This window comes from Notamacropus eugenii, chromosome 4, assembly GCF_028372415.1.
Source record: "Notamacropus eugenii isolate mMacEug1 chromosome 4, mMacEug1.pri_v2, whole genome shotgun sequence".
Taxonomy (NCBI): domain Eukaryota; kingdom Metazoa; phylum Chordata; class Mammalia; order Diprotodontia; family Macropodidae; genus Notamacropus; species Notamacropus eugenii.
The window spans coordinates 56,500,887-56,517,272 of record NC_092875.1 but is presented as its reverse complement, the minus strand read 5'-3'; the positions used below and the strand labels follow the sequence as shown (position 1 = coordinate 56,517,272).

The 16,386-nt window shown below is 37.0% G+C and overlaps 1 protein-coding gene across 3 annotated transcripts; it reads left to right on the top strand.

Moving 5' to 3' along the window:
* The first annotated feature begins 7,976 nt into the window (after window positions 1–7,976).
* Window positions 7,977–16,178, top strand: LOC140498122 (olfactory receptor 7A10-like). Of its 3 annotated transcripts, XM_072599408.1 has the most exons (3): window positions 7,977–8,229; window positions 15,099–15,108; window positions 15,271–16,178. In XM_072599408.1, exons 1-3 carry the CDS (start codon window positions 8,056–8,058, stop codon window positions 16,176–16,178), a joined length of 1,092 nt encoding a protein of 363 aa, XP_072455509.1. In that variant the 5' UTR covers window positions 7,977–8,055. The 3 variants fall into 3 exon arrangements, with proteins under 3 accessions (XP_072455509.1, XP_072455511.1, XP_072455510.1); XM_072599410.1 differs by lacking the exons at window positions 7,977–8,229; window positions 15,099–15,108 and adding an exon at window positions 8,543–8,553 and having other exon boundaries at window positions 15,236–16,178; XM_072599409.1 differs by lacking the exons at window positions 7,977–8,229; window positions 15,099–15,108 and having other exon boundaries at window positions 15,148–16,178.
* The last annotated feature ends 208 nt before the right edge of the window (window positions 16,179–16,386 follow it).

The following is a 16,386-nucleotide window of genomic DNA, read 5'->3' as shown; positions in this document are numbered from 1 at the left end:
ATGACATAGAGGACTTTCAAGCATTTATGATTAAAAGACTAGAACTGAAGAAAAAATTTGACTTTCAAATACAAGAATCAAGAGAAGCATGAAAAGGTAAACAGAAAAGAGAAATCATAAAGGACTTACTAAAGTTGAACTGTTTACATTCCTACATGGAAAGAAAATATTTGTAACTCTTGAGACTTTTCTCAGTATTTGAGTAGGTGGAGGGATTTCACACACACACACACACACACACACACACACACACACACACACACATAGACAGAGAGTACAGGTTGTGTTGAATCAGAAGACATGATATCCATAAAAAAACAAAAATAAAATAAAAATTAAGGGGTGAGGGAGGAAAATACTGGGAGGAAAAAAGGAGAAATGGAATGGGGTGGACTATAACTCATAAAAGAGATAAGAAAATCTTGTTCAATGGAGGAGAAAAGAGAGAAAGGGAGAGAGGAAAAGTGAAGATACTCTCTCCACATATGACTTAAGGAGGGAATAACATGCTAACTAAATTTGGTATGAAAAATCTATCTTATATTACAGGAAAGTAGGGGAGGAGACAACAAGTGGGGTGAGGGGAGTCACTAGAAATAAACACTTTTGGGAAGGGACAAGGTCAAATGAGGGAATAAAAAAACAAGGTTGGATAGATTGGGATAGAGGACAATATAGTTAGCATTACACAACATGATTATTATGGAAGTCTTTTGCAAAACAACACATATTGAAGTGCTTGCCTTCTCAGTGGGGATGGGTAAGAAAGGAGGGAGGGAGAGAAGTTGGAATTCAAAGTATTAGAAACAAATGTTGAGAATTATTATTGCCTATAACTGGGAAATAAGAAACACAGGTAATGGGGTATAGAAATTTATCTTACCCTACAAGAAAAGAGAGAAGATGGAGATAAGGGAAGGGTGGAGTGTGATAGAAGAGATGGTACATTGAGGGAAGGGGTAATCAGAATGCAAGGTGTTAGGGGATGGGGGAGGGGAGAAGTGAGGAGAAAAATTGGACACGTTACAAAGTGATGTGAAAGCAATTAGTATTAAAACAATTGAGACTAAATCAGAAACATCTTTAGCTTGGAGGAAAGAATTTTAGTCTAAGTTTCCTAGAGGCAGGTAATCTCAGGTAAAATTTGGCATTGATGGAAAAGTAAAGGTTTTAATGGTAAATTTGATTTTACGATTGTTATTTAACCAGGAACTAGAACATGTTTAGAAAGGCATAGAAGCCACTTAAGACTTGCCTCAAAAGATGTCCTTAGCCAATGTGAAATTATAGTCATATCTGAAACCTGGTTATTGGAACTTGCTATTTTAAATTCTATAGGTCTATTAACTGAGTGTTCTTCTGAGTCTAACTCAGAAGCAAGAAGGGCAGTCTGAGCCTCCAATCCATGATGCCAGTAAGCCTGTGAGATGCTGGCATGAACTGTAAAAGGTGATCTCATGGGAAGAGTGGGAGAGCAGCTGTTAAGCCTGGACTGAGGTAGGATTGTCCTGACTCAATTTCCCCATTGACAACTGGCAGACTTTAAGCCTGACTGAATGCAAGTTGACAATCTACTCCTGCCTGGAAGTGACATGAAGTTGGGGAGATATTGTTTCCCTGCAATGTCCCTACTCTTAGTGGAAATTTCCTATAGTCAAAAGGTTTGTAAGCTTAATATCAGAGTCATTAAATCATACATTGTTGGTAGGGGAACATCTGAGGTTAAGTCTAAAATTAAGCTATTAGGCTTAGGACTTTAGACCAACAACAATAAATTTGATTCCTTTAATTCTTAGTAATAGTGTGGAGACAATTAGCTCAAGGGCTTGTGAAGTTAGCATGCATAGTCATTATTTGTGTCTCGGTTATTGATGAAAAATAAATTCTTTTGTGGTCTATATTGTAAATATATTTTCATTATTCCAGCTCATTGCAGGCATGAATTCCAGAAGGAAAATGCTGGCATTCAAAGAAGTAGGATTAGAATTTCTGGACTAGGTGAACAATGTGAAAATGAAGAGTCTTAGTCATTAATAGTAGCTAACAAACACTGCATTACTTTGTATATGCTATGTATTTACCTATATATGTTGTATCTTCCCTATAAAATCTGAGTTCCTGAAGAAAAGACTTTGTTTCTGTCTATCTCCAAGCACCTAGAACAGTGCCTTGCATGTAGTAGCATTTTTACTAAATGTTTGTTGAATTTGAATTTATTTGAAATGATACAAATCTATTTCTCTGAAGATTTACCTATGCAATCAAATGATTTCTATCATAGATAACTTTTCTAAATTTCTATTCGTCTCTTTAATGTATTTCTTGCTTATTTTTTTTTAGAATCATCTAATTCCAAGACAGAAAAGTTGAGGCCCCCATTAGGATACATTTATTGTCTCTTTCTTCCAGTAATTCATTTAACTTCTCCTTTAAAATTTTGGTGGATATATGTTTATTATTGATATTACTTCATTGTCTGTTGTTCTTTTTAGTAAGATAGAGTTTCTTTCCTTATCTTTTAAAATTTGATCCATTTTTGCTTTCTCTTTCCCAAGATCTTGATTTTTACTTCTGCCTTTTTTACTCCAGGTGAAGTATATAGTGTGTTCTACTCCAGCTCCTCTTATTTGCTCTGTATGTGTCTCTGAACTTAGAACGTGTTTCTACTAAACAGCGTATTGCAGAATTTGATTTTTTAATCCATTCTGCTCATTTCTGTTTTATGGGTGAATTTATCCCATTTACATTTGGAGTTACGATTACTGTGTATTTCCCCATATCTTCAGCACAACTGTAGTACTTATTGGGGCCTCTTTTGCATGAGATAATTTGTCCCTTACCTCTTCTCCTGGTACAATCTTTCTCACACTTAATTTGTTTTTGTTTTCTTTTAATATCATTCCATTATAGTTAACTCACACTAGCACCCTCTTTTTATGTATACTCCTTCTAATTGTCCCAATAATGATAAAATTTTTAAAGTTTCCACCTCTGACCTTCCTTTGTAAAAATATAAACAATTTAACACTTTATAATTCCTTATATTTTAATCTTTTCTGTTTATCTTTTTGTGCTTGTATTAAGTTTTGTATTTAAAGATCAAATTTTCTGTTCAGCTTTTGTCTTTTCATCAGGAATTCTTGAAAGTCCTTTATGTCATTAAATACCAATATTTTTCCCTAAAGGATTCCACTCATTTTCACAGGAAGGTGGTTCTTGGTTGTTATCCCAGTTCCTTTGTCTTCTGGAATGTAATATTCCTAGCTCTCTGGACACTCAAGACACAAACACAGAAAAAGAGAATACCTCCAAAAATATATACATGCAAAGTTTCAAAGAAAAAATATATCTTGGGCATATGGTCAACTAGAAATTATTGAGAGATATCAAACAAGAGTGTTAAAAGGAATTAAAATATTTTTATAAATTAAATGTAATTTCCAGAGAAAAAATGGAAAAGAAATGAGAACTATGGAAGAAAGAAATAGAAAGGAAATTGATAGTTTGAGAAAAGAAGTATAAAAGCCTGCTCAAACAACAAACTCCCTGAAAATTAGAATGGACCAACTATCAGCTAACGACTCTGTGAGATAAAAATAATAGAAGGCAGAGTATTTTCCAAGAGACTGAAAATAAGAAAAGAGGAAAGGTATCTCACAGCAAAAAATAACTTGCTGGAAAAGAATGAGGAGAAAAAAAGTAAGACCCAGTGGAATACTGCAGGATCACACCTAGACCTAACATTATGGAAATCCTTAAAGAAAACAGCCCAGATTTCTTAGAACCAAAGGGCAAAGTAGAAATAGAAGGAATCAACTCGTAATCTTCTGAAAGAAGACCTGAAATGAAAGCTCCCAGGAGTAATACAGACATAATCCAGAGCTTCAAGGTTTAAAAAACATTCTGAAAGCAGTCAAAAGGAAAGAATTCAAGTAGTGAGGAACCACAGTGAGGTTCACACATGGTTTAACATCCAGCACCAGAGACAAGTAGAGATGATGGAATATGACATTTTGGATTGCAAAAGATCTAGGCTCACAGCCAGGAGTAACTAACACAGCAAAACTGACCATAATGCCCTGGGGGCGGGAATGAACTTTTAATGAAATGTGCGTTCATCCTTCATTGCCGAAAAAGACATGACTTGCACTTGACTTTGTTTTGAGTGAGGGAGGGCTGTGCAGGTCACCAGCCTCACATCTCCTCCCCAAGTCATCTGAATTCAGTGACCACATATTCAACAGGATGACTGGAGATGACCCAGGATGAGGCAATTGGGGTTAAGTGACTTGCCCAAGGTCACACAACTAGTGAGTGTCAAGTGTCTGAGGTGAAATTTGAACTCAGGTCCTCCTGACTCCTGCACTGGTGCTCTATCCACTGTACCACCTAGCTGCCCCTATACCAAAATAGTTTAGTTGGGAGAGTGTTAGAATGAAGATCTAAAGGTCCCTTCTTTGATCCCAGTTTTCAGCAGAGTTTAATGAACTAGAGGACTTCCAAACAATCCAGATGAAAAGGCAAGAGTTGTATAGAAAACTTGGAGTTCTAACACAGGAGTGGGGAGAAACATAAAAATCTAAAACTAAATGAACAATGGTAGAGGACTAAGCAAGAATAAACTGCTTGCATTCCCATATTGGGAAATGATACATTTTTCCCCATTGAACCATAGGATCATCAGGAGTCAAAGCCAAAATAGAGAGAAGGCCTGGGAGTGAGTCCATTATGTTTTGTTGGTCTTAAGAGAAGAGTGGAAATACAGGTGAAGAGGAATACAGTAGGGGGAGGAAAGAAAAAGAATATTTGGGAAAATTATCTCATATCTTCAGAATGCACAAGTTGAAATCGTTGCAGACAAGGGGGGGTGAGTCAACACTTGAACCTGACTCTCATTTGAAGTGGTCAAAGGAGGAAAGAATGCATATAAACACAAAAAGTGTTGGACACACAAAAAAAACATTTCACCCATCAGGATAAAGAAGGGAAACTGGTGTAGGGGAAATTAGAGGAAGGGTAGATTAAGAGAGAGATCAAACTTAATCAAAACAAACTCTCAGGATGTACAAAATATTTATAGCCTTTGAGTGGCAAAGAACAGTCATTTGAGGGGATGCCAATAAAGTAGGAAATGACTGAGCAAGTTATGGTATATGAATGTGACAGAACACTGCTGTACTGTAATGAAGAATGAAGGAGATGGTTTCAGAGAAACCTTGTTAAGAACTTACAAGACCTGAGACAGCGGGAAGTGAAAAGAATCAGGGAAACAATTTATACAATGCCAAAAAGGTAAAGACATAAGATTTTGAAAGAATTAGGAAGCCAGAACTTTGTGATGATGATGATTCCAAGGACTAAGGATGATATATGGAGCTTATGTCCTAACAGAAAAGAAAAAGACTTGAAGTACAGAGTGAGAAATAAATTTTTCAACATGGCCAATGATGAAATTTCCTTTGGTTGATGATACATAAAAGCAACAGGTGTTTTGTTTTTCTTTGCTGTTTAATTGTGTTGTGGGGATATGGCTAAAGAGAAGACAGATTTTTAATGAAAAAGGATAACCTTTTACAAAAGAATTAATGGTGTTATGGTGACTGATTTTGTTTAAATAAGAAGCATCTCACTGGGTGTTCAGAATCAGGAAATACTGAGGATTAGGAAGGCATTCCCTTCATAGCAGTATTATCCTTAGAACTCTGAAGAGGATCATAGTTACATTTAGCCACATGGTTGTATAGCTTTCATTGTTAGGAAGCTTTCTGCCAAGGTTGTCTATTGTCCCGCAGAGAACTGAGATGCTCCAGGAATGGAAAGACAATTTTATGATTTGTCTAATGAGGAATCATGGGGATGAATCTCCCTGACTTTAGAAATCACAAATATTCCCCTACCTGCCACTTCCCCTAGGGAAACCGGCTGTTCCAAGACAGGAGACCTTCTATCTGTACCTCACTCAGACATCACTCCACATGCCTGAGGCCATCCCTCTTTTCTACAGTGGAGAGAGAGCTGGTGTCTTCCTTCCTGAAAACAATCCAAGGCAAAAGCAAGATCAATCCAACTTTGCTTCTTGGTGATAGCCAGTAAGTACTATGAGAGAAAGGGAAAGAAAATGAAAGGAAAAGGAGGTCAGGAGGTAACCCTTTCTTCCTCAGAAATCCAGGAAGAAAATGATAAGCCAAAAAATCCAAATCAGAGTCCAATCTAGTCCAGAGTCTGGTCCAGTCTGGTCTATTTCTGAGTCTAGCTGAAAGTCCAAATTTCACCGTGAACCAAAGTTAGGAGAGCAAGTGGAAAGAGCCCTAGATTCAATCTTGGGCAATTTAATTCTCTTCTCTGCACTGACATCATGAAATAAGATAATACTGCCCTATGTCTTTCTTTCTCAGGATATACTGGAATTAAGTATTTCTATGTTTGCAGAAATATTTGATAACCTTAAGTTACTTTAAAGAATTTGTTGTTATTGTCATTACTGTAGGAAGGATCAGAGGCTAGTATAGATCCATGTTCTTAAATAAATCTCTCCCAATGTCCAGGAAGACTTTGAACAACAGCACATAAGAATTTTCCACTGTGATGCCTAACAAAAACGGAGGGGCTCATGCTCTGTTCCCAAAGACAGAAACCAAGATCTTGGTTAGATCTTATCACACAAGCATTCTGATTCTACAAAGCTGGGAGATGTCTAGTAGGCTAAACTCTGCATTACCCAGAGAGCTGGACTCCCTAAAGGGCTAGAGAAGAGACAAGTCAAAGAGGGATTCTGTCCCCTTAAAAGTTAATGAGGTGACTGTTGGTTTTCTATAAGCAAATGAAGGAAAAGCAGATGGGAAATTGGGGGAAGAGTGGAATCCTAAGTATGCTGTCAAAGAGGAGTTGTGAGAATGGATCAGATACAAACTACCTTTATACATGAGTTGAGGAGGGCCATCCCTTGACTCACCTTTTAAAGAGGCCTATTCACTGAATGGGCATTACCCCAGTCAAAGTGAGACCCTGTCCTAAAAAGGGCTTAAAAAGGGTCAGGGTCTCCCATTGCATCCTGGGCCATTTTCAGTTGTCCTGATGAATATCAGGCCACTGGACCCAGATGGCTCTGGAGGAGAAAGTGAGACTGGTGACCTTGCACAGCCTTCCCTCACTCAAATCAAAGTCAACTGCAAGTCATATCATCATTTCCTTGATGCCATGGTCATCTTCGAAAATGAAGGACAAACACACACAATTCTAGTTTAGCTAAGAAAAGATCATCCCACTGTCCTCAGTCATGTTCACAACGCATTTGAAATTTTATGTTCTGTTCTAAATATCACAAGTGAGAAAGGACATTGATAATCTAGAAAGGTTCCAAGTTATAACAAGAAGGATGGTGAAGTCCCTATGGGGATCAATTGAAGGAACTAAGCTTTCTTAGTCTAGAGAAGAGGAAACATGGGGGGATGACATAACTATCTCCACATACTTAATGGGATGTGTATGAGAGAGAAATGGGATTTGTTCTGGAAGGATTCAGAGGGTAGAATTGGGACCTTGGGTAAAACCTGAAAACAGATATATTTTGGCTCAGTATAAAAGTTCCTCACAATGAGAGGTACTCCAGAGTGGAATATGTTCCCACTGAGGCTCTTCAAAGGAAGGCTAGATCTTTACATGTAAAGTATATCGTGGAATGGATTGTTTGTGTGGCACAGTTTTTTCCTATGTTTCCTCTGAGGTCCCTTCAATCTCTCAGCAATTTACTATTCTAATTGAAGAATGGGCAGCCCTAACCCTTCTGTCATATCAGATCACTGTTCTCTCTCTATGCTGTTGATTGCACAAATGGACTTGCCCTACCCACAGTATCTCCTTCCTTATGCCAGTGCTCAATGGTCTTTGATACTTTGAGCAAATTTGAGATAATGCTCATAAGCTTGACATTTCTAAACGTGATTCTTCCAGTTTCAAAGACTGTCTGAACAGGCAATAATATTTGAGGTCATTCGGTCCAAATCCTTCATCTTGCATTGATTGGAATGTGGAAATGGTGACTTTTCTAAGAAAACAATGGTAATAAGTGGCAGAGAGTGCAAAAGAACCTCAAAATTCCAACTAAGAATCTGGTCAGAGTCAGAGTTCTTTCCATTTCATATACAAGGACAATTGTATTTTCACATCATGCTCTTCTCACTTCTCTTTCCCAGCATAAAAATCAGCCCCATAGTATCAGGAAACCAAATAGTTCACTGAATTTATATTCCTGGGATTTTCAGAGGAACCCAGACTGCTCTTGGGTATTTATTTGGTCACCACAGTTGGAAACCTGCTCATATTGTTGGCCATTGTCTCTGGCTCTCACCTCCACACCCCCATGTACTTCCTCCTCTCCAATCTGTCCTTTGGACTTAGCCATGTGGTATCCACCACAGTCCCTAAGATATTGGTGAGCATCTTGACATAAAACAATGCCATCCCCTATGCTGTCTCTCATGCCCAGCTGCACTTCTTTATGTTTTTGCTGGTTTGCACAAATTTCTCCTCACTGTAATGGTCTATGACCATTTTGTGGCTATCTGTAGCCCTCTATGCTATGTAGTCTTCATGAACCCTAGGCTGTGTGGCCTGCTAATAAAACTGGGTGTATGAATTCTTATATGTAATAACTCCACTCCCCACCTTTTCTCTGGGGTATAGTTCCTTGCATTAAGACAGCAGCCTCCCCATATCACTGCTTAAGACCTAGGATTAAGAAATATTTCCACATATATAAGTATGAGACATTTGAAAACTTGGGTGACTGGTTTTCATTTGTTGTCCAGAAATTAGACTATAGAGGGAGATGAGATTTGGTGGGTAATAGGGCATGATCCCATTATAAGAGGTGGCACCTGTCATTCATCTAAGGAGAATACAAAGGACAGTAAAGATCAATTAGTGTCAGACTGAAATAGGAGTGGGGCCTGCTAAAATGTGTCAACATATTCCTGTGGACTACAGATTGATTTAGAAAATCACAGTTACATTACCTATATTTTATTGTATTTTTTGGTAAATATTTTCTAATTACCTTTAAATTTGGTTAAGGCCATATTTGGTACTATTATGGGATACATTTGTTCTAAAATATAGATGCATCAATTATATATCTATCAAATAGTTATATAATTGACAGCGCAGTCTGCATTCATACACTCAGAACTGAAAGGGATATCAGAAGTTACCTAATCCAATATACACTTAAGTAGGAACCTCTTACAGATTATAGGATATGACTCTGGGAAGGGAACTCAGCCATTTATCTCATTATATTGATAAGGAAATTTATCAAACTATGCATATGTAAGCCCAAAATATAGAAGTATCTTGCTCAGAGTTAATAAGTAGCAAAACTAGAATATGAACCAAGTTCATCTGTCTCCAAAATCAGGTCAATTTTCACAATAAGAAGTTTGTCCCATATGAATATTCCTTGATTCTGTTAGGGCACTTATAGTAAGGGGACCTCATTCCTTTACAGGGAAGGTGATATATAGATTTGTAGATTCTTAATAGTAAGAGCCCAAAGGGCCTTCAGAGTGTCTCTAGTTCAAGCCCAATTCAAATCATGATGACTGTTTACAGTAATCCACATAAATAGTCACCTAACATTGTCTTGAAAATCACCAGCTTTGAGTAACTTACTATCCCATAGGACAGCCATTTACAATGTTGGACAGCTGTCAGTATTGGAAAGCTTTCTGTCAGGGTTCACTGTTGACATATAGGGAGCTGAGATATTCCAGAATTGGAAAGACAATTGCATAATTTGCTAATGAAGAGTTATGAGGATTCTAGTAATCACAAATATTCCCCTACCAGCTACTGTCCCCAGAGAAACCATCCATTCTGGCATAAGAGGTGGTCTACTTTTCTCTCATCCACTAGTGCAATCACTCAGTGTCATCACTCCCAAAAAATGAAGTCATCTCTCTACCTTTTCTCTGAGGGAAAACTGGTGTCTTGCTTCCTGACGATAGCATAAAACAAAACCAAGATTGATCAAAGAAAGAATCTTGCTGATGCCTAGTAAATGCTATGAAAGAAGGAGAGAAAATGGAAAAGGAGGGGAGGCAAGGGCAAGAGTTATATACTGCTTTCTTCCTTAGACATCCAGAAAGATGCAAAACCCAACAAAATCCAAAACAAGGTCCAATCTAACCCAGAGTCAAGGCCAATCTGATCCACCTTTGGGTCTTACTCAAAGTTCAAACACTACCATGGCCCAAGGATGGAAGGATGGGGAAAGTTGTGGGGGAAAAACACAGAGCCAGTTCTGCTACTGACTACCTGTATGAGTTTGAACAATTGAATTCCCTTGAGGTTTTTGTTTGTCATTTTTTTAAAGGTAATTGCTGTTAAGTGACTTGCCTAGCATCACACAGATAGCCAGTGTCTGAGGTCACATTTGAATTCAAGGCCTCCTAACTCCTGGATCAGTGCTCTATAAATCACACCACTAAACTGACTCAATTCAGTTACCATCTATGCACTGATACCATCAAATGGGGAGGTACTTGTCCTATGTATTGCACAGTTCTTTTTTTTTTTTTAATTATGGTCTAATATATATTTGTGGAAATGTCTAGTACGCTTAAATCACCAAAGAAATCTTAGCTGTTATTGTTATTATACTCCAAGGAACAGAGCCCAATGAAGACAAATGTCTTAAACAGACCAATTCAGAAGTTCAAGGGGACTCTATGACCAATAACATATATTGGATTACCCATTGTGATGCCCAGAAGAACAGAAATTCTCCTTTCTTGTTCCCCAAGACTGATAACTAGGATCATGGCTAATTCTTTCCATAAAATCATTCTGATTCTACAAAGGTTGGAGGGGTTCTGTAGCTTAAGCTTTGCATTGCCCACAAGCCTGCGTCCAGAGCAGAAAGGGGTCAAAGAAGAATTCTATCATCTATAAAAGTTAATGAAGTACTTACGATTATTTTCTATATGTAGATGGAGGACAAGAAAATATGAGATTGGTGGAGGATTGGAATTCTACCATCAAACAGAAAGTTGTGAGAATGACTCCGAAATTGCAAACTGTGACTTGGTCCTGATATAAATAAAACCTTTCTAGAGTTTTCCATAGATGGACTGATTTGTGAGTTTGTATATTCATTCTTATAGGAGATCTTAAAGTGGAAGACTGCTAATTCTTATTCTTAGATGTCATAAAAGGGATTTCTTGTCTTAGTAGAGACTGAATTTAATGACTACTGAACACTTCTCCCATTCTGAGGTACTATGAGGTATTGGATAGGAACAATCAGATTCCTGTTCATGGTGCTGAATTTACTCCGTGAATATGACATACCAGAAATTTCAAATTAACACAATATCTCTTTCTCAAAGTTGTTGCTGTGCTAATGAAATGGCAACAGAACTTCTTACCAAGGCTTTGAAGATTGACATTGTCTCTAGAACCCTGAAAGGAACCCTACTCTTTTCTGGATGCCATTTGTACAACTGTTTTTCAGTATGTTGAAAGGTTTTCTCTAGAGGTTTCAAGAGTATACACATTGATCGTAATAAGGGCTTATGCTAAGATCATTACAATGGAAATAAAGAAGAATAGGTGAATGGTAGGTGTTTTGGACCTAACATCAAAAGCACTTGTAACACAATGGGATATAGAAAGTGAGAGAATGAAATACTTCAAGATAGTAGGATTTTGAGCCTTACATGCTGGATTTTAAAAAATGGATGAATTATGATTGCATGGATAACTGGTCACTTCTAATCTCTTCTGAAAGAACTTCAGTAAAGGGAAGGTTATTACTTCCCCAAGTATCCTATTGCATTTCTGCATAAATCTGATTGTTGGGAGATTTCCCCTTATCTTGAGTTAAAACCTACATTTCAGTAATGTCATACATTGGTCTTTTACTTCCTATCTTCTGAAAATATCAGTATAATATATATGTTGAACAAATCATATTCGAAAATATCTCTCTTGTATGAGTTAAAGCTTTTCAGATGCCCAAGTTCTTGGACTTTGCCCCTATTTTAGACCAATGATTATCAAAGTGTGTTCTGCATATGGCTGAAGATCCCCAGGATGCTTTCACCAGGTCTGAAAGGTCAAAAATATTTACATAATAATACCAAGATATGGCTGGCCTTTCTCATTCTCTCATGACATCAGAGAACTTTTCCAAGGTACATATGACCTACGAATTAAGATTTAGCTCCAAATATGAAGACTGAGGTAGTATCTCATAGGTAGAATTGTAATTTTGTCTCACAAATGGATAAATCTGCAGATGTTGCTAGGCAGGCTGTTTTGCTTATATTCATCTGGTATTGGCAACAACTTATTATTGAAGAAGAAAGTCTTTTATATGAATGCCTGACAATAAGTAAAATCAGTGGTGAAATATATAAAGTGTCAGATAACTTTCTTCAATCTCATGAGTTATCCTTGAATAAGTACATTGACCTTTGCACTCTTGACACAAAATTAACTTACAGTTCACATTTGTAAAAGATGTAAAGCAATATTCCTCTTAACCAGAAAATTTTTATTTGGGAGAATATAGTCATTTTTTATTAGAATATGTTGTTTATTTATGTTATATAGCGGATTTTTGCTGGTGTCTGGCATTTCAGTTGTATCAGAATCTCCATGACTCCTTTTGAGGCTTTCTTCTGAGAGATACTACAGTGGTTTGCCATTTCCCTCTCCAGCTCATTTCACAGATGAGGAAACTGAGGCAAATAGCCTTAAGTGACTTGCCCATGGACACCCAACTGGTAAGTATCTGAGGCAAGATTTGGACTCAGGTCCTTCTGACTCTAGACCTGGTACTCTATCCACTTTGCCACCTAGCTGCCTTGTAATGGGTTTACTGTATATAATTGAATTACTAAATATTTTGCATATTTATTAATTTAATTGCTAACAGAATAAATATTAATGGACGTGAAACAAAAACTCTTTCTCAGCATCCTCAATAACTTTTAAGAACATAAAAGGTTCCTGAGACCAAAATGTTTGAGGACCATTGCTTTGGCTTAGATCACCCTTGCCCTGCTTTGTTCCCCTGGAACAAACACTGCAGCACTGCTAATACCGAATCCTAGATCTTGGGTTCACCTCCTCCCCCTGCCACCTGTCTAATTTTTTGTCTTGGGACAGTGGATGAAGTGGCCCCAAATGACTTGCCCTCTTATCTCTCATTTCTGGAACTGTTCTCACTACAGGGCAAGATCCCCATCCCCCAATTCCCTGCTGTATCATTGTCCCTCTCTCCCGTAATTGCCATCCCTCTGCAGAAGATTAAAATTGGTTCTGTTCATACATTTCAAAAAATATTTTGATCTATTTTTTATTTTTCTTAACATTCATTTCTTTTTAAATTTCAAGGTCCAAATGATCTTCTTCCCACAGCCTCTGAGATGGCAAGCAATATTATATCGGCTGCAGTTGTGAAATCATGCTAACACATCTCATATCAAGTCATATTACTTTTTTAAAAAAAGCAAGGAAAATAGAGAAAATTATACTTCAGTTTGTACTCAGTTCATCAGTTTTCCCTCCCTCCTTTTTTTCCTTCCCTCCCTCCCTCTCTCTCTCTCTCTCTCTCTCTCTCTCTCTCTCTCTCTCTCTCTCTCTCTCTCTCTCTCTCTGTAGCACTTTTTCATCATTAGTCCTTTGGAATTGTCCTGTGTCATTGTATTGATCAGAGCAGCCAAGTGTTTTACACTTGCTCATCTCTGCTTGTACAAATTTTTTTTTAAAAAATAAAATAAAAATCGAAGCAACTAAACTTGGTTAGCAGCTATTTATATTTAAAATCATGAATTTCAGTGTGTAATGTATCACACTTAATTTTTATTCATTTGCTCAAAGTCTTTTTATCAAAATTCTTTGTCCATTCTTTTATATTCTTTTTCATTTTGAATGTTCATAAGCTGTGTTCTTAGCTTATGGCTCTGTCTCTGCCACTTGGCATCATTTCATAAGGGTCTTTCTGTGACCTTTAATATACTTGAATTTATAATATTCTATATTCTTCATACTTATAGTATATTTAATTATAAAGTGTTCTAGATTTAGGTGTTATCATTTGTTATTTATACACTACATTATAGTATTTCATATTCTTTAAGATTTCATTGCATTTTGTAGCTACAATAATGTATAACAAACTGACTATTCATTCCTATATTGCTGGCTTGCATCAATGGTTTTCTTTCTTCTATATTTAATTTTTCCTATGATGATCTCTGAAGTAATGAATATTTTATCTTTTCCCAACAAAGCCCCAAAATGGAGTTATTGGGTCAAAGGGTGTTTATTTTTAACTTTTCGATATTCAATGTCAAATTTCTTCTCAAAGAGATTTTAGAACTTTGTAATTCCATCTGCATTGAATGTGTGCACTATTTCCTCACAAAATTATTCATGTTGGTTTTGTTTCTTTTGATTATTTTCACCCAATTTCATGGATGTTATATCTTTAAAACATCTTTTTGCATCTTTTTAAATTTTTTTACCAAAATTGAGCATTATTTCAATGAATAGATTTGTATTTTTCTTTGGAAAATTGTTCATATCTTTTGACCATTTATCCATTGACCAAATTGCCTCTGTGATTTAACAAAAAATCAATTCCTTATATATTTAAATGTCTTTTTTTCTGTCACAACTATTGGAAATACTTTCTCCATTTCATTAATTTTCTCTTTTTCATTAATTGAATGTTTTTATTTTATAGACGTTTATACCTTCTTGCAAATCAAGCACAAATATTTGGTCCCAATTCAATCCCACTATTTGTTGAATTGGAAAAACTTCAGAACTGAAAGTAATTCTGCATTCTATGTTCTTCCATTTTCTTTATTGTTCTATATTTAATGTTTAACCCACAGAGCATTTTTAACTTCACTGAATGTTGTCATTCTAAAGAGATTTACCATTTCATTCATAATTTCATAAGTTCCATGTGGAGTTCCCTGGCATGTGAGACCTGGAAAGAAACTAGACCTACTCTGACTTTATATTCCATATGAGGAAATTGAGTCTGATAAAGTGGAGGTGAATTGCCTAAGATCACACAGGCATTCAGTGGTAGATCTGGAATTGAAATTTCAGCCTTCTGAGTCCAAATCTAGTTTTATTTCAATTCCAAAAGTATGAAGTGCTTGTATTTTCTTTTTAGGTTCTTACCACATCTTTATCCTTGTAGATACACCAGATTCATGGGACAAGAAAACCAAACACATGTATTAGAATTCCTCCTCCTGGGACTTTCTGAGAAGCCAGAGCAGCAGGTGCCTCTCTTTGGACTCTTCCTCGGCATGTACATTGTCACTGTGGTTGGAAACCTTATCATCATGTTGTCCATTGGCTCTGACTCCCATCTCCACACACCAATGTACTTCTTCCTTTCTAATCTGTCCTTTGTTGATCTTGGTCTGGTATCCACTATAGTCCCCAAGATGCTACTGAACATCCTAACACACAGTAAGATTATCTCGTTTGCAGGATGTCTTACCCAAATGTATTTCTTTCTGGTTTTTATTCTTTTAGATAACTTTCTCCTCACTGTGATGGCCTATGACCGTTTTGTGGCCATCTGTCACCCTCTGCACTATGTCACCATAATGAATCCACGGATTTGTGGCCTCCTGGTTCTGATCTCATGGACTGTTAGTCTTCTAAACTCTACTCTCCACACTTTACTGATGACGTGGCTTTCCTTCTGTACTGAACGTGAACTTCCTCATTTTTTCTGTGATATTACTCAGGTTATAAAGCTCTCTTGTTCTGATCCCCTCATCAATAACATCTTTGCATATGCTGCAACTGTTCTGCTGACTCTTGTCCCCTTCATAGGGATCCTTTACTCTTATGGTCAGATATGTTCCTCCTTATTGAGAATCCCATCTGCTAGGGGAAAATATAAAGCCTTTTCTACCTGTGGATCTCACCTCTCTGTGGTTTCATTGTTCTATGACACAGCATTTGGAGTATATCTGAGTTCCTCAGCTACCCACTCTTCCTGGAAGACCTCACTTGCCTCAGTGATGTATTCTGTGATCACCCCCATGCTGAACCCCTTCATCTACAGCATGAGGAACAAGGATATAAAAGATGCCATAAGGAGAATTATTAGCAAAATATCCCCCTTTTACTGATGTGGTCTGTCCCTGGCCCTGGAATGTGGCATTGATATTTAAGGTCAAAAGTCTAGGAGGCAGAGACTTCAAATCCAAACTCTGAAGGTCAGGATAGGCCAAAGATTATAGTTCAGGGTAATGTTTTCCTAGCTGTATGATCTCTTTTACTGTCACTCAGACTGTTCTTCATGGCATTGATTGATGGACTTTCAATAATGTTGCCATC